Source organism: Peromyscus maniculatus, chromosome 10 (assembly GCF_049852395.1).
Source record: "Peromyscus maniculatus bairdii isolate BWxNUB_F1_BW_parent chromosome 10, HU_Pman_BW_mat_3.1, whole genome shotgun sequence".
Classification (NCBI taxonomy): domain Eukaryota; kingdom Metazoa; phylum Chordata; class Mammalia; order Rodentia; family Cricetidae; genus Peromyscus; species Peromyscus maniculatus.
This window is the reverse complement of record NC_134861.1, coordinates 81425018-81448233: the sequence shown is the minus strand read 5'-3', so window position 1 is coordinate 81448233 and position 23216 is coordinate 81425018. Positions and strand designations below refer to the sequence as shown.

At 38.8% G+C, this 23216-nt stretch overlaps 1 protein-coding gene across 4 annotated transcripts in view; it reads left to right on the top strand.

Moving 5' to 3' along the window:
• LOC102921768 (transmembrane serine protease 11F) overlaps positions 1 to 23216 on the top strand; it is an 85405-nt gene that overhangs the window by 43501 nt on the left and 18688 nt on the right. For all 4 annotated transcript variants that reach the window (XM_006983809.2, XM_076546523.1, XM_076546522.1 and 1 more), the window contains 3 exons: positions 7473 to 7627; positions 11053 to 11171; positions 21708 to 21775. In XM_006983809.2, coding sequence (XP_006983871.1) covers positions 7473 to 7627; positions 11053 to 11171; positions 21708 to 21775 — 342 coding nt within the window. The remainder of the gene's footprint in view (positions 1 to 7472; positions 7628 to 11052; positions 11172 to 21707; positions 21776 to 23216) is intronic.

The following is a 23216-nucleotide window of genomic DNA, read 5'->3' as shown; positions in this document are numbered from 1 at the left end:
TATTTTTCTACATGCCCCAAATGACATGACTTCTCATTAATTATAAAAACTCAGCCTTAACTTAGGCTTGTTCCTAACTAGTTCTTACAACTTAAATTAGCCCATACTTTTCAATCTAGGTTCTTCCCAAGGCTCGCTACCTCTTCTCCATACTGCCCATCCTGCTTCTTCCACGTCTGTCTGGTGACTCTGACATTTTTCTTCCCAGAGTTCTCTCTCTGCCTGGAAATTCCACCTATAATCTCCTCTTAGCAACATTTTATTACATCAATCACAGAAATACATCTTCACACAGTGTACAAATATTCCACAATGCATATATATGGACCATTTTCTTGGTTAATTTATAAATAAAATTTATAAATAATTATTTTTAGTGATCAGCTTTAAAATCAGTTTGAATCTAAAGAATAATTCTTAATATTCTTTAGATTTTGCATATAAATAATTTCTCCTGGAATTAGGTATAGACTTCATTTCTCTTATTTGCTATTATTCATTCATATGAAAGGCAGTAATATTTATGTCAGGGCATATATATATATATATATATATATATATATATGTCAGGATTAGATAAAAAGTGGTATTACATACTGTTCTTTTTCTGAAAGAAGCTTATGGTCTCTTGTCAAGCTTTATTTATATCATTATTTTACAATATCTTTCAAGGAAGGGGAGATAGAAGATAGGTAGTATAAAGGAAGATTGAGGAATAATAATCAAGAAGGATTAAATGAAGTGTGTACAGGAAGGTAGGGTAGAGGAAAGAGTATAGGAAAGGAAAACTAACACTAATGTCCTTTGAAAAAGGCATATGGGAACCTACTGCTGTAGATATACAAACCACATATACAGACAAGAGTTTAGATTAAGGTGTCCTGTAAGAATAGAACGATGTTCCTCTTAGGCTCAATAGACTATCAAATAAAGAGCCCAGTGCCAAGAACTTCTCTTGCAGTTGTTGATCAGTGGGGTACCATGTGCCCTCAAACACTACAGCCTATTGCCATTGCTCTTGGTTACCTTCTAGAACTTGATGATGAGAGCCTATTGATGAAGACATCACATACTTGAGTCATAGAATATGGAGAAACAAATCTAATAATGACCTGGAGGCTCCATCCCTACTGACGAATTTCCATAGTGCTGGAAGGCGCAACACATGCTACCAAAGGAGAAAAGTGATGACTGATCTCACCAAGCTGTGAACCCCATGAGTTACGATAGTGATCAGCCTAGCAAGGTATACTTACTGGTGCAACAGTAGCATAAATATTATAAGAGTAACCAACTACTTTCTGATTGTATTTAAGGCCATTTTCACAAGATTGATCCCATGCCTGGCACAGTTCTAAAGGATTAAAAAAAAAAACTGTGCTAAAGAAGTCATAGGCCCAAGGGGAGAACATACTACTATTATTTTGCTAAATAGACACCAGTTACACTACCTTCTAGTTATTGATCAATATATCTATAGACAAGTACATCTTTCATCCATCTGTCTTTTTGTTTTGTTTTGTTTAACACTAAGAACTCCAACTGCTAAAAGTATAAAGAATAAGAGACTGCTCAGCGACCAACCCTGACTGGGACATCTATATCTCAACCCCTGCTCTTTAGGTTTGACCCCTTCACATGCTCCAGCAGCTGTAGGGGCGGGCTAATTCATAGTCTTGGTTCTGTGCTTGGGTGGTAGCTGGGTCAGCCTGCCAGCTTTCCCTAACCATCACCACCCAGGTAAGCTCTCCAGCACTGCCCCAGCTAGCTCACCCAATGTAGCAGACAGCAAGGAGTGAGCCCAGTTTCCCTGTTCTCACATCCTTGGGTCCTGCTCACCTGCACACACACCACCAGTGCTGGCTCTATTGTTTTGCCCAAGTGAGGTGCAGGCCCCACTCTCCAGATTGCTGTGCTTGGTGAGTGGCATCACCAGCTCTTCCATTTTTATGCTCTGAGGTTGGCTCTCCCACCTTTCTCAGGTGGCAAGGGTTGGGGGGCATACTTTCCTTACCCTTGCCATCCCATGGCATACAAGGGAGGGCTTGGGGGCAGCTTTCCTGCTCTCATGCCCACAGGCCTGGCTCACCTGCACCCTCACCAGCAGGGTCAGTTCTAGTGTGCTGCCCAGGTCAGGTGCCATGTGTACCCACTCCCCCAGTGGGCAGCAGCTGGTGAGGGGCAGATCCAGTTCTCCTGCTCTCCTGGGCCCAGGGCCAGTTCTCTCACTTGCCACAGGTGATGATGAAGGGAGGACATTTTTTTTCCCCTGTCATGCCACCACATGGCAGATGAGAGAACATGGGTTCAGTCTGCCTGCTCTCATGCCCCCCAGGCACACTTACCTGCACCTCTGCCAACAAAGGTCAGCTCTATTGTGCCGCTTAGGCAAGGTGCAGGGCCTGCTCTCCAGAGTGCTGATGCCATTAGGGGGCAGTGCCAATTTTCCCATTCTCATAGGCAATGAGGGGTGGGAAAAGGGAGACATCATCTCTCCCTCACCCATTCCACCATATAGTAGATGAAGGGGGCGGGGCAGATCTTCCATGTGCATTCCAGGCGGCACCAGATCACCTGTGCCTCTGTCAGCTGGGTCAGCTCTATTATGCTGCCTGGGCTAGGCACAGGTCCTGCTCTCCCAAGTGCTGCAGCTGGTGAGGGTCAAGGTCAGCTTCCCCACTCTAATGACCCCAGGATCAGCTTTTACCGCCTGCAGTAGGTGTCTAGGTGTCCAGGGGCCAGGAGCAAGTCGGGGTCAGCTCTTACATTCTTGCATATATAAGGCTGGTTCACCTGCACCACTGTTAGCAGGGACAGCTCTACTGTGTTGCCTGGGGAAGTGCAGGGCCCACTCTCCAGAATGGTGCAGTTGGTGAGGGGCAGGGCCAGTTCTCCCTAGTGCTACCTAGGTGGATTTTTATGGATCTTTTCCCTGCTTTGAGTGTTCTAGGTTTTGTTCATTGATTAAAAAAAGAAACATCTGGGATAAACAACTTACAGGAAGACTCATTGACTCAGGGTTTCAGAGGTGCCTGGGCGTAGTGGACTTGCTCCCTTGTTCTTAAAATGTGGTGATGGTGAAGATTGGGGCTGAATGGCATGGCAAAGAATGTTTTCTTCTTGACACACCATCATCTGGGGACCAAGTCTCCAACACATGGACCACTTGAGGAAGCAATTCATATCACAACCGTAAGATGATAAACATTATTTCCTCAGTGATTGGGTGGCATCTTCCTGCTGTCCCTGTAGGCTCTACTTCGCAGGACAGACATATTAGGTAAAACCCACTTCAACTTTTATGGGACAGAATTTACCATTTGAGCCCCATCAGGATGAAAACAAGCAGTCAATGATAGAAGAAATATGTTTCAAAATTAAATATGACTGTGATAAACGAAAAAGGCTCTCTTTTACAATGGTGCATCTTATGATGTGATGCTTAGCTATCATCACAAGGAATTTGGTAAAATTTGATTCTCCTGATTTTTGAAAGGGTCAGGCCACAGGAATGAAATCAAGAAAACATGGAGAAATGGGGACTAAGAATACAAATGAATGATAATACTAGGTACATACACAAAATAAACAATCAAGAATACTTACTGGCATTGATTTGGAAATAGGTGTGTTGTGGGTAAGAAGCAAAGCAATGCTCATGGGAATGTGGAGGATTTTTTTCTTCTGGGTTGTGCAGTTTCAACCTTAAGAGTTGCCTTCATTGAAATATGAATAGTCATTGGTGATACAAAAGTAAAGACATTGTTTCCAGCTGACTCGAGCTGAGCATCCTATCAGCATTATTGATACCTAATTGGAAGCACTTCCTTTTCCTTCAATTGTCCTCATCTTTCCTAGAAGCACAATTATTTGCCTGGACATCCACTCTAATGAGCCGATAATCGTTTCTTTGTCCCACACCCAATCAATCACTCAGCAAGGCTCAAGGATTAAAGCTGGATGTGTGTTCTCCTTTCCTTCCCACGCTGCAACCTCAGTCCAGGCGTTCACCACCTCTCTCTTGTTTCTTAAACACAGCCTCTATCCTGACATATCAGTCCATGTCTTGCCTAATCCCCATTCCTTCCACACCTGTGTGATTTATGCTATGTTCACTACCTGATCACAATTTGGGTTGCCCACTTACCTGCAGGGATTATAAACCTCACACTTCTGGGTTTGCAGCAGCCTATTGTACTCCATTCTATTTTAGTACTGTAGTGTTGGAAAAGGCTTCCTGTCTGCATACACTTTGCAGAACATGAATTCTTCAAGGCAAAAGCCTAATTTTATTTATATTTTTATTTCTGATACCAATTATTAGTAGGGAGCCCTCCCTCACATCTCACCCTTTCAGTTTTTCTTTTTCACATTCTGTTTCCTCTTTTTCTTCATATCTAGTGATTCTTCAAAGTTTTAATAATGTAGCCTAAGCTGGGCACAGCAGCACACCCCTTTAATCCCAGAACCCTCAAGGCACAGTCAGGGATCAACCTAGATACCTGTGCGTTAAAAACCAGTCTTGTCCACATAACGACTTCCAAGTCCTTCAGGGCAATGTAGTGAGTGGCTGTCTCAAAAAGAAATGAAGAAACACACACACACACACACACACACACACACACACACACACACACACACACAATGTAACCTTCTTGATAAAAACCTCCTACCATATCCCTCCAAAGGGTTGTTTGTTATTTAATCTAAAAACACTGCAACAACTTGTTTCCATGTCTTTCTCCTCTACTAAAGTATGAGTATCATAAAGGCAAAGCACATATCAAAACCTTTAGGAAAACACGATGATTTGTAAAGCATTTTAATGTCAAAAGCAACAATATGAGGATTGTTTTTATACTAGTGAACATTTTCAATGCATGTTTGTCAAATAAAAAGTTTTCATAAAAATACAAAAACCATAGCACTGAATGTTATTTGAGAAATCAGAAATTAAGTAAATAGCAACTTTTTTTTTGTTGTTGAAAAAAGATGGTCTAAATGATGTGCTGTCCCTAGAAGAAGTAGTGTCCAGGAAAACTGAGACAAATGAGTGATACAAGTCATAGAAATACTGGAATGTCATCAAGTACAACTCATAAGTTGTGCGATTTTGCGGGGGATAGCAATTAAATAAAAAGAACCCTGATAATGTCTTGCAAGTGATGCTGTTACTTTTTTTTTTTTTGGTTTTTTGAGACAGGATTTCTTGGTGTAGCCTTGGCTGTTGTGGAACTTTGTAGACCAGGCTAGCCTCGAACTCACAGAGATCCACTTGCCTCTGCCTCCCAAGTGCTGGGATTAAAGGCGTGTGCCACCAGCGCCCTGCTATGTTGTTATTTTTTAAAAAACTATTTTATATTTGTTTTATTTGTGTGTCTACGTGTTTTGCTTGCATGTGTATCTATGTACCACATGAATGCAGTACCGGCACAGGCCAGAAGAAGAAGAAGATGGATCCATTGGAACTGGAGTTACAGATGGTTGTGAGTCACCATGTGGGTGCTTTGAAATCAAATCTAGGTCTTCTGGAAGAGCAGCAAGTGCTGTTAACCACCTAGCTCTCTATTGCCCATATAGTTAGTAAAAAAAAAAAAAAATTAGGAATTTTTCATTTTTCTTTTCTTTTATCTTCTTTTCTTTTTAATCTTTTTCTCTTTTTTTCTTAGTTGCTTGCTGTTACCCAGATAATAAAAACCAACCACACGAAACTGGATCCCACTTGTTCCTTCTGCCCCCAGCCTACCTCCTGAGTCTTAGGAAGGGATCTAGAGTGGGAGGCAGGGGGAGTGGCCAGTGCCACCCGGAGGAAATGAAACTGACTCAGAAAGGGAAGTACCTCAAAAGAAAAATAAATAAATAAACAAAGTCCCCTCCTCTCCCTTTCACCAGGGTCGGGTTCTTTGCCCTAAGGCCCCAGGGAGCAGAGAGCACAGCTTCTAAGGTCCACTTCTCCAGAATTTGGTTAGATGGTGCCCGGTCAGGACCCTGAAGACCTCTACCAAGGGAACGGGGGAAGCAGAAATTGGCATCTGGAGTGTGCTCAGCCCCTGGCACGGGCAGGGAAGAGACCTCTGAGTTAGAAGAGCCCAGTCCCGTTCAGGGTGACAGTACTGAGGAAGTTCCCCAGGTGAGCCTGTGAGGAGTGTGCAGATTCAGCTTCCAGCCACAGCATGACGAGTCCTCCCCAGTGGATGGGCCCACTCAGTCTGTCGATTTGGGGTGAGGGATGGATTGTTCTAATTTCTTAAGATTTTTTTTAAGTCTTATTAAAGCCTTTTATTTTTAATCAGTTACAACTGATGGAAATATGCAAAATGTGCTTAAAAATCTCCCTTCTTGAAATGACTTAAATATTATTTTTTATTTTTTTATTTTTATTTTTATTTTTTTTTGGTTTTCCGAGACAAGGTTTCTCTTGTGTAGCTTTGCACCTTTCCTGGAACTCACTTGGTAGCCCAAGGCTGGCCTCAAACTCACAGAGATCTATTGATGTAACCAACCGTCTTATTAAATAAGAAACACAGAAACAATGTAAAAGAGAAAGCCGAGAGGTCAGAGCTCAGAGCTAAAATCTCACCCTTCCTCCTGCTGTCCCAGCTTCGTGAAAGAGACCTACTTCCTGTCTGTTCGTTTTTTTTTATAGTATGTTGTTCTGCCTTCTCATTGGTTGTAAACCCAAACACATGACTGCCTCATCACTGTCTGAATGTACAGCCCCCTAGGTCTTAAAGGCATATGTCTCCAATGCTGGCTATATCCCTGAACACACAGAGATCTATGGGATTAAAGGCGTGTGCCACCACCGCCACACTCTTGCTATGGCTCTAATAGCTCTGACCCCCGGACAACTTTATTTATTAACATACAATCAAAATAATATTTCAGTACAATTAGATTACCACCACAGAGATCCGCCTGCCTCTGCCTCCTGAGTGCTGGGATTAAAGGCATGCGCCACCACCGCCTGGCTAAATATTATTTTTAAAGTATAAATTTTTAAATGTAGCCTTTATATTTCATTACCAAGCATTTGAATTTGCAGTATGCCACACAAAAATCAGGCCAAAGAAATCATCACATTGATAGAACTTAACAACTACATACAACTTAAGAACTACATACTGTGCTTGTGGTTTGGGGGTGGGGGTGTGCACATTACGATGTTCTCGTTGCGATTCAAGTAACCCAGTGCTACTTAGCAATACCAATCATTAGACAAAGGAATGGACAGGATAAAATGCACATGATTTGGTGGGCCCTGTTCTCCTCGTGTCCTCGATCCCCTCTGACTCTTGCAATCTTTCCTTCTTCTCTTCTGCGGGGTTCCCTGACTTTTGAAGGACCCAATGGAGACCTCTCGTTTAGACTCTCCACTGAATCTATTTTCAATAAAAAAGAGGGAAATGCATGTGAGAAAGGACTGTGATGTAGTCTACTGAATTGCTGTCATTTTCATTCTGTTATTTCAGACCAGTTGAATTTTCAGAAACTGCATACCCACGAACTGAATACCACAGACGACAACAACAATTTTGGGACCCTATTCGACTGTCTCTTTTCACGTTGGCAATCGCGGCAATTGTAGGAATCACAATTGGCATTGTCACTCACTTCGTTGTTGAAGGTAAGTCTCCTGGCCCTGTTCCTATTGTACAAGTGCACTCTGTTGCATAAATTGGACATTTTGAAGACATTCAATGGTAAATCTAATATTTTATTGATGTAAAAGTGTAGTTTGCTAAGAACAGAAAGCCTGCATTACACATTTCTAAATATTAAAATTTTAAATAGGCACCATGCTGAGAGGCACATGTAAATGAAACACAAAGAAGAATTTTTAAAAAGGAAAAAAATTCTTTAGAATAAGGACAAATAATGTCAAGTTATGGGCTTGACTGCCCTTCTCAGAATCAATATATTGATGAATCACCTCCAGAAAGCTTGTGATAGATATGTCTCAGTAGTGTTAGCTAGTAGTCCCAGCTGGTCAGGAGACTGAAGACCGAGAATTACAAGTTCAAGGACTACCTGGGTTACAGAGTGAGATAAAGAACAGCTTCATCAAATGAACAGCCTGTCTCAAAATTTAAGAATTAAAGAATGCTGAGGATATTGTTCAGTAGAAGAACAATTGCCTAAGAGGCACTAAGTTGTGGATTCAGATCCCCAATACCACAAAGAAATAAGGAAATGGAGAGAGAGAGAGAGACAGAGAAGAAGGAAGGAAGGGAAGGAGGGAGGGAGGGAGGGAGGGAGGGAGGAAGAAGGAAGGAAGGAAGGAAGGAAGGAAGGAAGGAAGGAAGGAAGGAAGGAAGGAAGGAAGGAAGGAAGGAAGAACGGAAAAGAGAGAGGGAAGGGAGGGAGGGAGGGAAGGAGGCTAGAAGAAAGGAGAAGGGAAGAGAAAGAAAGAAGGGGGAGGAAGGGGAGGGTAAAAGCTTGTTATATAAAACAGTTGCTCCAAAACATATTAAAGAAGTCATAGCCAACATTATATCTGAAGAAAAGTGAAGTTGCTTAATGACTGAAGGAGAATAAAAAACTCTGAACTAATTTCTAACTGTATAGAAAAACGCTATCACAGATAAAAACAAATGACACACAGATAAGATGCACTTACCTCTGTCTTTGCATATTAAATGACTACTATAATTATTGTACAATACACAGTGTACTTTAGAGTTTTTATAATGATTTAAGTGTTTATTATAGTCACCTTTACATTTCTACAACATCCCAAGGGATTGAACTGGCAACCCTAGACACAGAATTACAGACAACTTAGGATGCTGAGTATTGAAGAAATAGTCTCCCCAGAGAAGAGCCCATCAATTGGTTATCCAATAACAAATGTCAGCCTGAAAATATATGCATATGAGTAACATTATATGCCTTGAGCAGGTTGTATTTATGCATTTATGAATATGCATGTGTAGCCATGAATTTGAATGAAAGCAAGGGTATACATGTGAGGTTTGAAGGAAGAAAAGGGAAGGAGGAAGTGATATATTATAATTTCAAAAAAAGTCCTATTTGCTTTGCACATGGTTTAATTGCAGTACACAGCTTCAAAATGTAAGGATTTTAGAGTCAGTGAAAGCAGTTTTTGGATCATCATTATGCTGATTCCAGACTCTAGCTGTATGACATGGAATATTTCCAATAGCAAAATAATAAAATGACAACCATTCATAACTTAGTGTTTTACATCATTTTAATTGATTTTTAAATCACTTTTTATATTTTGAGATTATAATATATTAAAATGTATTAAAATATACATAGAGACATCACTGAAAAAATACCTGTCATTGAAGTAAATAATAAAACCTCTTATAAGAGAACTCAGCTATGAAATCTTGCGAAGATATGAGTGGAGATATAGCTTGGATCTGTTAAGACACTGCATGTAAACAGTGATTGATTAGAACTTAGTATTGATTCATTCATCCACTCATCCATGACAAAGAATTAAGCCATGATCTTAAAAGTGAAACCATAAATACAATTGAAATTGAGCATAGATTATTTATGTAAAAAGGCATCGTTGATGCATCTTTTTCAACTTTTGACTTTGATAACTAAACTGTATTTTTAAGAAACAAAATGCCAGCTGGGTATAGGCACACCTTTAATCCCAGCACTCTGGAGGCAGAGACAGGTGCATCTCTGTGAATTCGAGGCAAGCTTCGTCTACAGAGTAAGTTCTAGGATAGCCAGGGCTATGTAGAGAGACTATGACTTAAAAAAATTCTTAGGGTTAACTCATAAATAAGAAAAAGAAGATATGAAATTATGATAGTAATCCATCTTAGCCAGATAAAACAACATTTAAAAAAAAGAAAAACAAATAATAATGTCAAGTACTTGTAGGTATTAGAGTTAGAATATGTTTATTCTTTTATAAATGTAATTCTTACTCATTCCAGGTCTTTGATATAATTTTTAATCTAGAAAGTGTTTTGAAATGGAATTATAATTAAATTAAAATATTAATTTTAACATAAAATATTATGTAGTTAATAAGTACAGAGTTTTGAAATAGATATTCCTTAATTTATTACTTTATAAAAAAGTTAAGGGCACTCATAGCACTGTGTTCTTTTTTCTATCATTATCAGAAATGTTTCTTCCTCTTTGAATAAAAAGTAGTCCAAAGTTCCCCTGCAGAGGCTGTCATCCTATTAAAAAAAAAGCATAAATCTTTAGAATTTATAGTAAGAGCTCTTCAAAGTGTAGTATAGCTGTGCAGTTGTGGTTGGTAGCTCAGTGTCGACGCTGCAAACAGCATCTTGAAAAGAGACGATGTCAGGAATAGGATGAAAACAATAGAGAGCACCCTCCGACAGAGATTTTCTGAGAAAGTAATAGAGAAGCAAAATCTTAGGGGGGATACTAAGTATAGGAAAACACAAACAGTTTTACTGTTGCTACAACACAAATTCTGAATATGTAGAAAAGAATATCAAAAAGAAGGCAGGTTCCATGCAAGTAAGGATGCAGTGTGTAAAAGTAAAAGAATTGGCTGGCATTCCTTTCCATGGTAATGGGAAAAAGGAAAGGCTTCTGGTGGGCAAGTGGTATTGCCAAATTGGCAGTCTTCAGGACAGCTCTCGACACAACTGGCTGCTGTGTGGAGAATGGGAGAAGCTCCATGACACAACATAAACTAGATTGCTCGTGGTAGTGGGAATTATGAAGAGGATAGATTTTTCAAAACTCAGGCAACTGTGTCATCAAAACACTGTGTATGATAAACCCATGTTAGCAGTTCTCTGAGAAATGAATGCACATGACTTTTACGATTTCATTTGACACTGACTTTTCATTATATGGTATATGTCTAACTGTAGGAAATTTTTGATATGCATATGGATCTATAAGAGGAGTATCAGTCAGTGTTCTTTGGGAAGTAAATTTTCTGTGTTGGCTGACTGCCATGATGGAATTATAAGGTAGAGTTTTTGAGTTCTACAGTAACTTTTGTTCTAGATGAAAAACAAAGAACCTAGTACATGTAACCAAGGATCTCCCATTCTCCTTACCTTTCAGATGATAAGTCATTCTATTACCTTGCCTCTTTTCAAGTCACAAACATCAAATACAAAGAAAATTACGGGATGAGGTCATCAAGAGAGTTTATAGAAAGAAGTCATCAGATTGAGAGAATGGTAAGCTCAATGGGAAATACTGATCTACAACCTTCTCAGAATTGAACAATTTGACTATTCAAATTTGCCATGCTGGCAGTCTGCATCTCGCTGAGGATTTAATTCTCATTTCCCTGTTTAGTAATTAAGTTTTGCCATAGTTATCTGCCATGTGCATTTCTTTTCCATTAATGTTTGTTAATGATTTTGACCATTTGTATATAAACCTATATTGATAATACATATTGAAAATGACATTTTCAATTTGTTCCTTGCATTTTATTATTGTTGTACTATATTGAGAGGAATAGGTGATCTAAATTTTAAAATGTTATTGATACCATTATTTTCTCATCAGTACCATTTGTACTTGCATGAGAAATTATTTCTGATTCTATATCATTGGCTTTTAAAACCCTGGCTTTGCCTTTCACATTTAAAATTTATACTATATGGAACTGAGTCACATGTTTATGTGAATTAAGGAATTAAATTCATTCCTCCCTAATGTAAAAAGCAGTACTCTGGTAGCACTACTATGGTACAATAGTCATTCCAATGCTTATCTGTCAGGCCAGCCCCTCCACAAATGAAGTTTCGACATATTAACTGAGGCATATGAACTCTTTCATTGTACAACTATTTTTTACTCTGTCAATAGCAAGGGCTACTCCTTATCTGTTTTAACTTCTGACTACTCCAAGCATCCCTTAATGAATAATAATGAAATGTCTAATTTCTGTATCCATCTTCACAAGGTCTTCCTCCTCATTTCTCTATAAATTTTCATTCTGATGAGGCTTTTTAATATGGGATTCAGTGCCTCCAAGAAATCTATCTTCAGGTCTTCTCTCATAGCTTAATTATATCATATTCACAGATTTCTGGATTCAAATATATTTTTCAGAATGTACACCCAATACATCTAATACATCTAGGATTATAATCTTCTTCAGGTTTATCTTGGCTAATCTTGAATTTTGCTTTTATGCATCAAATACACACACACACACACACACACACACACACACACACACACACACATATTTGTTGGGATTTGATTTAACTTGCTTCAAATGTAGAGGCCTGCACAAAATAACTAATTCATTTAGGACTTGTTTGATGCATTTCAATAAAACTTTAAACTGTTTCTTTAAAGATACTACTCATTTTTAGAAGTTTATTCTTTATTTTTTGAAAATTTTGTATATGTATACAATGTATCTTGACTATATCCATCCTTCACTTTCAACCCAAGTTCTCCCAGGACCCTCACACCCATTCCAATATAGGCAGCAATAATTGGATTCCATGGGTTAAAGAAAGTATAAATAAATAATTGCTTAGTTTTTTTTAAGATTTAATACTAGGTGCATTTTGTAATTATTAACTTCAGGATTTTGTCCTTTTTTTTCAAAGATTTACTTTATTTTTAAGTTGTGTATAGGTTCATATGTCTATGTTTACATGTGCACATGAGTGCAGGTGCCCAAGAAGGCAGAACAGGGATACTGGAACCCCTGGAGTTAGAGTGAGGTAGTAGGGAGCTGCCCAGTGTGGGTACTTGGATAGAACTCAGGTACTCTTGAAGAACAGCCACTATTAAACAGCTGAGCTATCTCTCTAGCTATCTTTCTTTCTTTGTCTGAATTCAGGACATGAGATAAATCTCTCATCTATTAAGGAAATCTTTTCTACTTTTTGTTAGTGTTTGGATTTATCCCTACTTTTATATCTAACATAATTTAAGTGAGGTCTTTAATAAGAAGTCTGTCACCTTGAACCCAAGTCCATTCATTTAGATGTGGTCTACATTCACTTTTTCAAAATTCCTAGTTCTTAGAAGCCAGTTCCTCCTGAATGCTACTTCCATGTTTTTGAATATTTTATTTGCTCTTTTCTTCCTAATTTCTCATTCTACATCCACTTTCTCAAAGGATAACTCAGAATTAAAGCATTTGTACAGGAAAGACTTGTTCACAATAAGCAACTGAGAGTTTCCTAGTTGATTACTTTTGTGAAGACAGCAACCAACTAGTTTTCATTTAGTAACATCAGAAAATATTGAACTTCTCAGAAATGTGAAAAAATTGCATAGTCTTCCAGTTTAAATGATTTTTCTTTCACTTTTCTTTTTTGCAGGCTACAACTTTTTAGTTATCAAGATATTCTTTCCACTCCAAACATATTTGAGATAAAAATGAAAAAGTGTAGCTTAGGACTCATTCATTCATCTTTCTATTCATTTAATCTATTTATAAATTATTTTTTTGTATATGTATTTAATGAATATTTATAGAATCCTATTCTCTGGGATTCCGTCAAATAATGATAATAGATAATATGTTATGTTTAATTAGTGGCCAAGAGAGGTGATAAATACAGCATTATAACTATGTAAAATAATATATGAACAGTTTAATCAATACCTTATATCATAGTCTTCAGTAGAAATATTAAGGCTAGTCATTGTTCTTAGCACCTTTCTCTGTCTACAGACTACCTGCAATCTCAGAGTCACACAGTGATTGCCATGAACTTCTCTGTTAGTGGAAGTTTCTGTCCCACCCACCAGTTCCCAAATAACTGACACAGAGACTCAATATTTATTGAAAATGATCGGTCAATAGCTCAGGCTCGTTACCACCTAACTCTTACATTTAAATGAATCCATATTTCTTATCTATGCTTTGCCATGTGGCTCATGTACTGTTACCTCATTTTTTATACATCCTGTGTCCTCAGCAGGTGGCTGGCATCTCCTCTGACTCTGTCCTTCTTTCTCACAGCATTCTCAGCCTGGCTGTCCCTCCTATACTTTTTGCCTGGCTACTCATCAATCAACATTTTATTAAAGCAATTTGAGTGACAAATCTTTACAGGGTACAAAGGGAGTACTCCACAGCAATTCTCTGTTTGACCACTTGTATAATACTCTGCTGTTTGGGGCAGAGTTAAGACAGATTAAAATAAAGCAACCGTAGAAAGCTGGGAATGAAAGTGGCATTCCTTCTTAGGGAAGAGCACATCAGTTGGTTGTCCAGTGGCAAATGGTCAACCCTGAAAACATACCTACAGGTAGCATTATGTGGACTAAACATGATATACTTATGAATACACACACACACACACACACACACACACACACACACATACATATATGTGATAACAATTAGTAAAAACAACAACAAAGGCCATGAATTTGAAAGAGAGTATGGAGGGATATATGGGAGGATGTGTAGGGAGGAAAAGGAAGAGAGAAATGTAATTAAATTTTATTTGCAAAAAAACCAAGATAATTGTTTTCATACTCAGTATTACTGGTTTAGTTAAAGTTATTCACCTTATATTTATCTAATCCCATGTATCATAAGAACGTTTACTGAAACCTTTTTATGATTTTTTAAAAACATATTCTAAAACAATGATAAACCTTGAGGGGCTGTTTGAATGTTCCTCTTATTTTCTTTCTAAGTCAAGATATCACATTTGAAATATAAAATGCACATGAGAACATAAAAAGTTACTATGAAAACCACTTTTCTGCTGAAGTTCATTGCATATTTTTCCAACTGAGAGCTAAGGCTCATCCAAATATTGGGAACCTGTGACAGCAGAACTTCCAAGAAGAGGACACAATGGAATGTATTGAGGGCCATTGAGGGCCAGCCTCAATGTCCTCCCAGGGTTCAGAGGAAAGGCTACAGCTGACTTAAGGCTCAAAAGATCTGAGGGCAAAAAAATCTCTCACTCAGTGATTTTTCTTGCCAACTATTTTTATTCTTTTCTGCTGCAGAGTCTTTCAGTTTATATATACACACAAAACAAAGGCAGTTCTCTGGTAATCGAAAAGTTACTGTTGATCTAGATGGTCTTTTTTGTTTTGTTTTGTTTTTCAAGACAGGGTTTCTCAACTTAGCTTTGGACCCTGTCCTGGAAATCAGTCTGTGTAATCCAGGCTGGCTTTGAACTCACAGAGATCCTCCTGACTCTGCCTTCTGAGTGCTTGGACTAAGGGTGTGTACCACCACCTCCCAGCTTCTAGATGGTCTTTTAATAAGAAACCCAGAGCCCAGATATCAGGGTGGAAGCTGAAAGATCAGAGAAGCAGAACAGCTAGCCACTGGCTCTTACCTCTACGAAATCCTCAGTCTCAAGAGAGTGAGTTTCTGTTTCCTCACGCCTTATATACCTTTCTCTGCCCTGCCATATTACTTCCTGGGATTAAAGGCATGTGTACTTCCCAAGCAAAGACATGAGATCTCAAGCACTGGGATTTAAGGTGTGTGACTTCACTGCCTGACCTCTATGTCTAATCTAGTGGCTGGCTCTGTCCTCTGATCCTCAGGCAAGTTTACCAGGGTACACAGTATATCACCATAGTTATAGAGCTAGCACTTTTTCTCAGGAACAAGAAGCAGATAGGAGCTGTCCCAAGTGACACCATCAGCACTTTTCTGCTTCTGGGGAGGCGTGACTAGAAGGATGCCAGGCAGCACTGAGAAGCAGAAAGGCTGATTTAATATAATAGGGTTCTCCATTCTGAGGGAGTTCATATATGGTGCTTCATTCCTAGGTATGAATAATTAAATTAGGGGTTAGTCATAAATGTACAACGGTTTACATCTATTACCTAAGCAGTTAGAACAAGGGGAATTAATAGCTTTTTAGGGTAGAGCTGGGGGGTCAGCTAAGGTTAGCACTTTCCCAACTCAGCTGTGGGAGAATTTAGGGCACACAATCTCCATAATCAGAAGGGACCAGGAATCAAATGTGCTTAGACGTTCCTTTATCTCTGAGGGTCCCAAATGTGATCTATTTGAAAGATCCTTTCCTGACCACATGTCCTGTCGAATGGGAGTTAATTGCAGGGAGCTGGCTTCTAATGTATGTCTCAGGGAATGGAGTGGGGATTAGGCTGTGGGAATCAAGTTTATTGACTTCGAATTCTTTCACTGGAGGTCCCACAGAATAGAGGGGATGCCACCCAATATACTAGCACATGGGAGAAATTGTGCCCAGTAAATGGTCAAAACACTGCTACACCATGGGAATAAATCCCCAAATTGTAATATATGGGGGAAAGTTTATGGCTTTACACAAGAAATCTACAGCAGGAAGCAGCCAAACCATTCAAAAGGCAATAATGCCAATCCACCTTGCATTTTTTTATTTAAATCCTCCATCAGAACCATTGGCTCTGGTGGGTTGGCCTTTTTATGATGGCTGAATTTCTCACTGCATAATCCTGTGGCCCCAAGCAGGTATGGATACTTAGTGAAGCATTCTCTGATTACAGAGAACTTATTCTTGTCTATATTGAGTGATAACAAGCAAATTCTGTGACGGGAAGTTCCTGATTAGTGAAGATTTATGATTAAATGATTTTTTTAAACTAATAATTCCAGGAAATTTTATTTAGAACATAGAGACAACAGGAATGTGCACAGGAAAAATCTAAGCAAAAATGTGGTTTCAAAAGTCCAGGCTTAGCTTGGTTTGTGGGGAAGATTTGGGGCTTAGGTTACGTCACAGAGGTGATTCTGTGCAGACATAGTAGGGTTGGGCTGTTTGTCATACACCAAGAGGTGATGCCTGAAAAGGTAGATAATAACTTCCCAGACATCATTGGGCAAGTTTCCCAGGTCAGACAGGGACATGGCTGTGGGGCAGTATAGGTGTGAGGTGTTATCAGCCGGCACTTACAGAAACTGGTACATCACCCACTCAGTACAATGTATTGTTAATGCAATTATGAATTAAATGTTAAATAAATATGAATTCTTCATCACAACCTACCATATTGTAAAAAACAAATCTAATGCCATAGAAATTTCTTCTTCTTTTGGTTGTGTAGTTTAGCCTTCAATGGCTGAGCCATCTCTCCAGCCTGCCTTAAGAAATTTCTAAAGAAAGAAAAGAGATGTTATTATTTGTTGAATAAGCGACTATAACAATCAACCTCTGCTGGTCAGTGTTTCTATATCATCTGAGGGATTGTCTGGTTTTGCTTCTCCACTTATTTATTTATTTATTTATTTATTTATTTATTTATTTATTTGTATTTTCTCCTCTATTGACATATAGCACACATTCCGGGCTAAATAGCATTAAACAAGTGTAAGTTAAAATATAGAGAAATAAAATGAAGACTAGTGGGGAACATCAGAGATTCACTTGGTTTCTGATATGGCTGGTTTTAGGGGATCAAGCAATGTCCTTGGGCTAATGTCCTTCCTTAATTTTTCTCTCCTTGGAAGATACAGCTAATGCCTGCTTGATGTGTTTTTCTAAGTTACTAACTGAAGCAGCAGGATATTTCTCCATGACCATCTTTAAATGGATGTTTGAAGAATCAGTCTTATTTGGTTGGTCAAATTTACAATTAAAGACTGGCTAAGATGTGGAAACTCTGGCAATTTTGTGAGCCATGGAGATAAGTTTAGCTCCATTTGAACTATATAGATAAAACTTCACTGTCATTCAATAGTCTACCTGACATTTCTACTTTGAACTCTTGCAGGCATCTCAAATTAATCTAGTTTAAATGCCCCTCTTGAAGACTGCTCCCTCTAGTGTTGTCTCACTCTGAATTTTCAGTGAACAATTCTGTCTATCTCTTTGCTTATTCAATTCATGAGTCACATTTCTATGCCTAGTTCATTATCTCCATTCTAGACTAGGTGAAATAATAGCTCACATATTCAAATCAGTTATTACTGCTTCCCCTCTCACATCTACAGAGAAATCAGAATGACTTTTTGAAAATGCTGTGTTGTATTTCTTTGCTTAGAATTTCTTAATGGCTTCTGAATATGCTCAAAATAAAGATCTAAGCTCTTCACCCGAGTTTCCAAATGCTCACATGCTCTGCCTCTAACTCCTCTCTTCTCTGCACACTCTGCCTTGCTCATTTTGCTCTGCCCATATTGACCTTCTTTTGGATTCTTTGCATCTTCTGTTCCTCCCACAGAGAAGACTATCTCAACCTTGTTGATTCCTCACCATCTGAAATATCACCCCAACATCACCTACTTGTAGAACCTTTCTCTGTTACAGTTTCTTAGCTGTTATCTTATATTACTTTACTAATGACTCTTGATAATCAATTTTAAACTCAAAATACAGTTAAAACTTTCTAACTGTATTTTGAGTTTAAGGTTGGCACTGTTTTTGTTCAGTGCTGTTTATCCAGTGTCTACTACAATGCCTTGAACACAGGGGACTTATGATTGTACTGAATGAATAAATTAGTGATATAAAAGGAAGAAGACAGCTATAAGAAGAATAAAAAAGCAGTACAAGAGCTGTTTTTTCTTTACAATACTGATTAAGACTAGCCATAACTGTAGTCAATCATTAATGAATATGTAATTACTCAATCACACATACCTTCTGCAAAACTCAAAATGATGCCAAGGCCGGCACAGTCCCTTCCTTCAAAGAACATATAATCTTCATTATTAATGGAAGCTTATTCATGGAAAAGAATGCAGTCAATATTAAAATTAAGTAAAGACAGAATGGAACAATCTGAAACCTGTCACAGTCAGTGTACAACTGCTAATTGTGTGATTTGAATGATCAGGATTTGGGAGATTTGAGGAAGGAAACTTTTGGAGTCAGCAGGAAGCCTTCCTGGAGCGGGCTGTTCTATCACTGTGTTCTTCCTCTACTGGACCATATCCACCCTTATAGTAGAAAGATACATGTACAACTGGCCTTATTGTCATAGCTAGACCTCAAAGAGAATTCTCAAGCAGTATCTCCTGGTATCCAGGAGCATTTGATCTTTCTTGAGAACTTAGACTTTCTACAGTTACTTACCAGAGAAGAAAAGATTAAAAACCAAAACAGTAACTGAGCAGCCACCAGCCTACTAAGAACCATACACACTGTTTCAAGTATATTTTGTTTTTAATGCTGGAATTAAAGCCAAGGGAGACAATTACGTTCTTATTTTAAGGCAAATAAATAGTTTTTATCATTTGTTTAGACACAGATTTTTAAGTGAAATAATCATTAGCAAAATTATTTTTAGGGTTGGACCATGAAAACCTAAGGATAAGATTAGTCGTTTGGACTAGATATCATATTATTGAGTTCTCAATGGAAGTATACCAATAAGAAAAATCCAATTTCTTTAGAAAAATGACCATAACAATGGCTTCCAAGAAAATAGTTCATTTTTATATAAAATAAATGGCTAATATTGTTTTCTTTTTTGTTGTTGTTGTTCATAAACTTGTTAGTGTCATTGAGTTTATACTAATTGACTGTTTGAATTTTATACTGGGTATTTCTACAAATTTTAGTTTGTTTGTTTTTCGAGACAGGGTTTCTCTGTGTAGTTTTGGTGCCTGTCCTGGATCTCGCTCTGTAGACCAGGCTGTCCTTGAACTCACAGAGATCCTCCTGGCTCTGCCTCCTGAGTGCTGGGATTAAAGTTGTTAGCCACTACCATCCAGCAACACAAACTTTGAAAAAAATATTTGGTAATTTGGTTGTGAGCCTAGCCTTTAATTGCTGAACTATCTCTCCACTCTGTTTTCAATTTTGAAAAAAAATGCTTTACTGCTATATATTCATGTATAGTGTGATTGGATTCAGAAATACATTTTCATTCATATTTACCATGTGCTTTGACCACTTTCACTTCCAATCCTTTCTCCTTAATCCCCCTCTCCTTAATCCCCCTCCCACCTTCCCTGCCGCCTTCCTTTTCCCAGATATTTACACTACTACTTTATGCTATGTGTGCATATATTTCTATATTTAAGGTATTTTATTCATAACACCTCAGATTCACATATGAGAAAGAATGTGGTATTTGTCTTTCTGTATTTTTCTTACTTTACTCTTTCCATCTATTATCTTGAAAATAGCATTACCGCATTCTTTCATATGACTTAAAAAAATCCATTATGCACTTATAACACAATATATTTTCTTTGTCCATTTGTTTACTGATAGATACCTCATGATAGTCAACTTCTAGAATGGGTCTGCATGTTCACATTCTCTTTTGTAAAACCACAGACAGGCAGAGGTTTTCAAATGAGGGCCGAGGATGGAACCAACAAAGGAGGATAATAGCTCTTACTCTGAGGGAGATACTGTCTGGAAACAAGAGTTTAAAATATTCATCTTTCTATTTTATAGATGTCAGTTTCCCTTGCATTGTGAGGGAACACTGCAGGAACAAGAAGGACCATATAACAGGGTTTTGAGGAGATGGCATTACTTCATCACTAGACCAAAACAAGGAAAATGGGTTTAATATTTAGAAGGTAGAGTCTTCTGAGTGTTGTACTAGTTTTGTGGAGTGATGAAGAGGAAGAAACCATATGGAGCAGAAACACAGAACCCCTCGTCCCCAGAGGGTGTAGTAACTGGGGGTGGGGTGTAAGACTTAGTTTATAAGTAGACTTTGGTTCCTTTGACACATACCTGTGACTACTGACTTTGAATAGTCAGCCCAGTGCTCTTTGGTGGTATATTTCAGCAAGCCTCCTTTTAGGGAATCGTGACTCTTTAGGAAATAAGTTCTCTGAACATCTCAAATCCTTCCCAGGTTCAGTCTGGAATGATCAAGAAATGTCTTGCTCATGATAGGAAGTGTTGTGAAACTGGTTACTAGTGCTAGTATTAGACGTTTAGCCCTGAATGTCTCAGAGAGATGACTCAGAGTAAGGTGTCAGAGTTGTTACAGTCATTCCAAAGGTCAAGTGATGCAGTCGTCATCGACAAAATCAGCAAAACTGGGATCAGTGGTGGACTAGACACTATGAGAGTGTAGCAAACAGCTGTTGGGCTTTTTTTTTTTTTTTTAGAACTGAGGATGATGTCTTAAAAATAACACATACTTTAATTCGTTTGGTAATTAAGACTGAAATTATTTTGTAAGTAGTTTGCTAGACATCACAGGTATGATATAATTTTATTTACTTTTAAAAATTCTGTTTGTCTTTGTGTGTGTGTATATATGGGTCTATGTGAGTGTACATGTACACCTTTCTGTGAACATACAAGGCCAGAAGAGGGTATCACATAAAGTATCCTCTTATATATATCATTTTCACCTACTCCTCTGAGCCACAGTTTCTTCTTGAACCCAGGGTGCTTGCTTTTGGGGAGAGGCTTAAAGCTGCAAGCCTCTGCAGCCCCCAAGAGCTGGAATTACAGGAGTCTGCAAGGAAACCAGGCTTATCTCACAGGTACTGGGATCCATATCTGTATCCTTATGATTTCAGCGAAAGCATTCTTAACCATTGATCCATCATTCAAGCTCCAAATTTTACTTCCCAAATCAACTCTGTAAGGCAGACATCACAATCACCCCATTTTAAAGAGGATCAGTGAATTTGGCCATTTTGAAAAGGTTGTTCAGTCCCACAAGGATTTGAACACAGATTTAGTCTTCTCACTGTGGAAAGCCAATATGCAGCATGAAAATGAGCTAAAAACCTGTTCTTCACAAACAAAAAAATTTCTTGATAGGTAAGAAATAATATGTTCTTCAGGACTAACAGTTTTCATTTATTTATTTTTTATCAGATGTCTAGGATGTTTCGACGTTCTTCTGGAATGGGTCGATTTATCAAGTCCCATGTGATCAAGATTAGGTATGTAGACCTGATCTGGAATTTCAAGCCAATACCGCAAAGATGGCACCTTTAACTGACATGGCTGCTCAGCCACCCTGAGAATCATTTTAGCAAAGTGATTTCATAAAATTTAAGCAACACGAATTATGCTGTCTGACCGTTTCAATGACTTCTTAGTCACAATAGGAAGATAGAAAGTGCTTCAAAGGAGACTCACCGCTATTAGGTAAGAAAAATTACACAGAAAGGAGAGGAAATGAGATGGTTCTATTAACACCAACCTGCTCCCGTCAAGAAGGAGCAAAATAGAACAGAATGCAGGACCTTTTCATTTTCCTTTCCTTAAGTCTCTATAACCATCACTGTCACCTCCTATGGAATGTTTTTCCTTAATACGAACAATTTTTTTTTTTTACTAAGAGATTTTTCTATTTGCTTTGCATATCAACCATGGATTCCCCGTCCTCCCTCCTCCCACCCTCAGCCTTTCCCCCCAATCCACCCTCCATTCCCACCTCCTCCAAGGCAAGGTCTCCCCTGGGAAGTCAGCAGAGCCTAGTACATTCAGGTGAGGCAGGTTCAATCCCCTCCTCCCTGCACCAAGGCTGAGCAAAGTGTCTCAGCATAGGCCCTAGGTTCCAAAAAGCTGGCTCATGCACTAACGACAGTTCCTGGTCTCACTGCCTGGGGGGCCCTTGAACAGTTCCAGCTAAACAACTGTCTCACTTATCCAGAGGGCCTAATCCAGTACCATGGGGGCTCCGAAGCTTATTGGTTCACAGTTCATGTGTTTCCGCTAGTTTGTCTAGTTGTCTCTGTACTTTTTCCTATCATGGTCTCGATATCTCTTGCTCATATAATCCCTCCTCTATCTCATTGATTGGACTCCTGGAGCTCTGCCTAGGGCTTGGCCATGGATCTCTGCATCTGTTTCCATCAGTCACTGGATAAGGGTTCTATCATGGCAGTTAGGGTGTTCGTCCATCTGATCACCAGAGTAGGTCAGCTCAGGCACCCTCTCGACCATTGCCAGTAGTCTATAGTGGAGTCATCTTTGTGGGTTCCTGGGGACCTCTCTAGCACTTTGCTCCTTCCTATTCCCATGGGGTCTTAATTTATCATGGTATCTCTTTCCTTGTTCTCCCACTCTGTTCCTGATCCAGCTAGGACCTCCCGCTCCCCTAAGCTCTCTTTACCCCAACTTTTGCCCTCCATTACGCCCCCAGCCTCGGTTTGCCCATATAGATCTCATCCATTTCTCTGTTGCTGGGCAATCCCTGTGTCTTTCCTAGGGTCCTCTTTACTAGCTAGACTCCCTAGAGATGTGGGTTGCTTTCTGGTTATCTTTTGCTTTACATCTAGTATCCACTTATGAGTGAGTACATACTATGTTTGTCTTTCTGAGTCTGGGTTACCTCACTCAGGATGATATTTTCTAGTTCCATCCATTTGTCTGCAA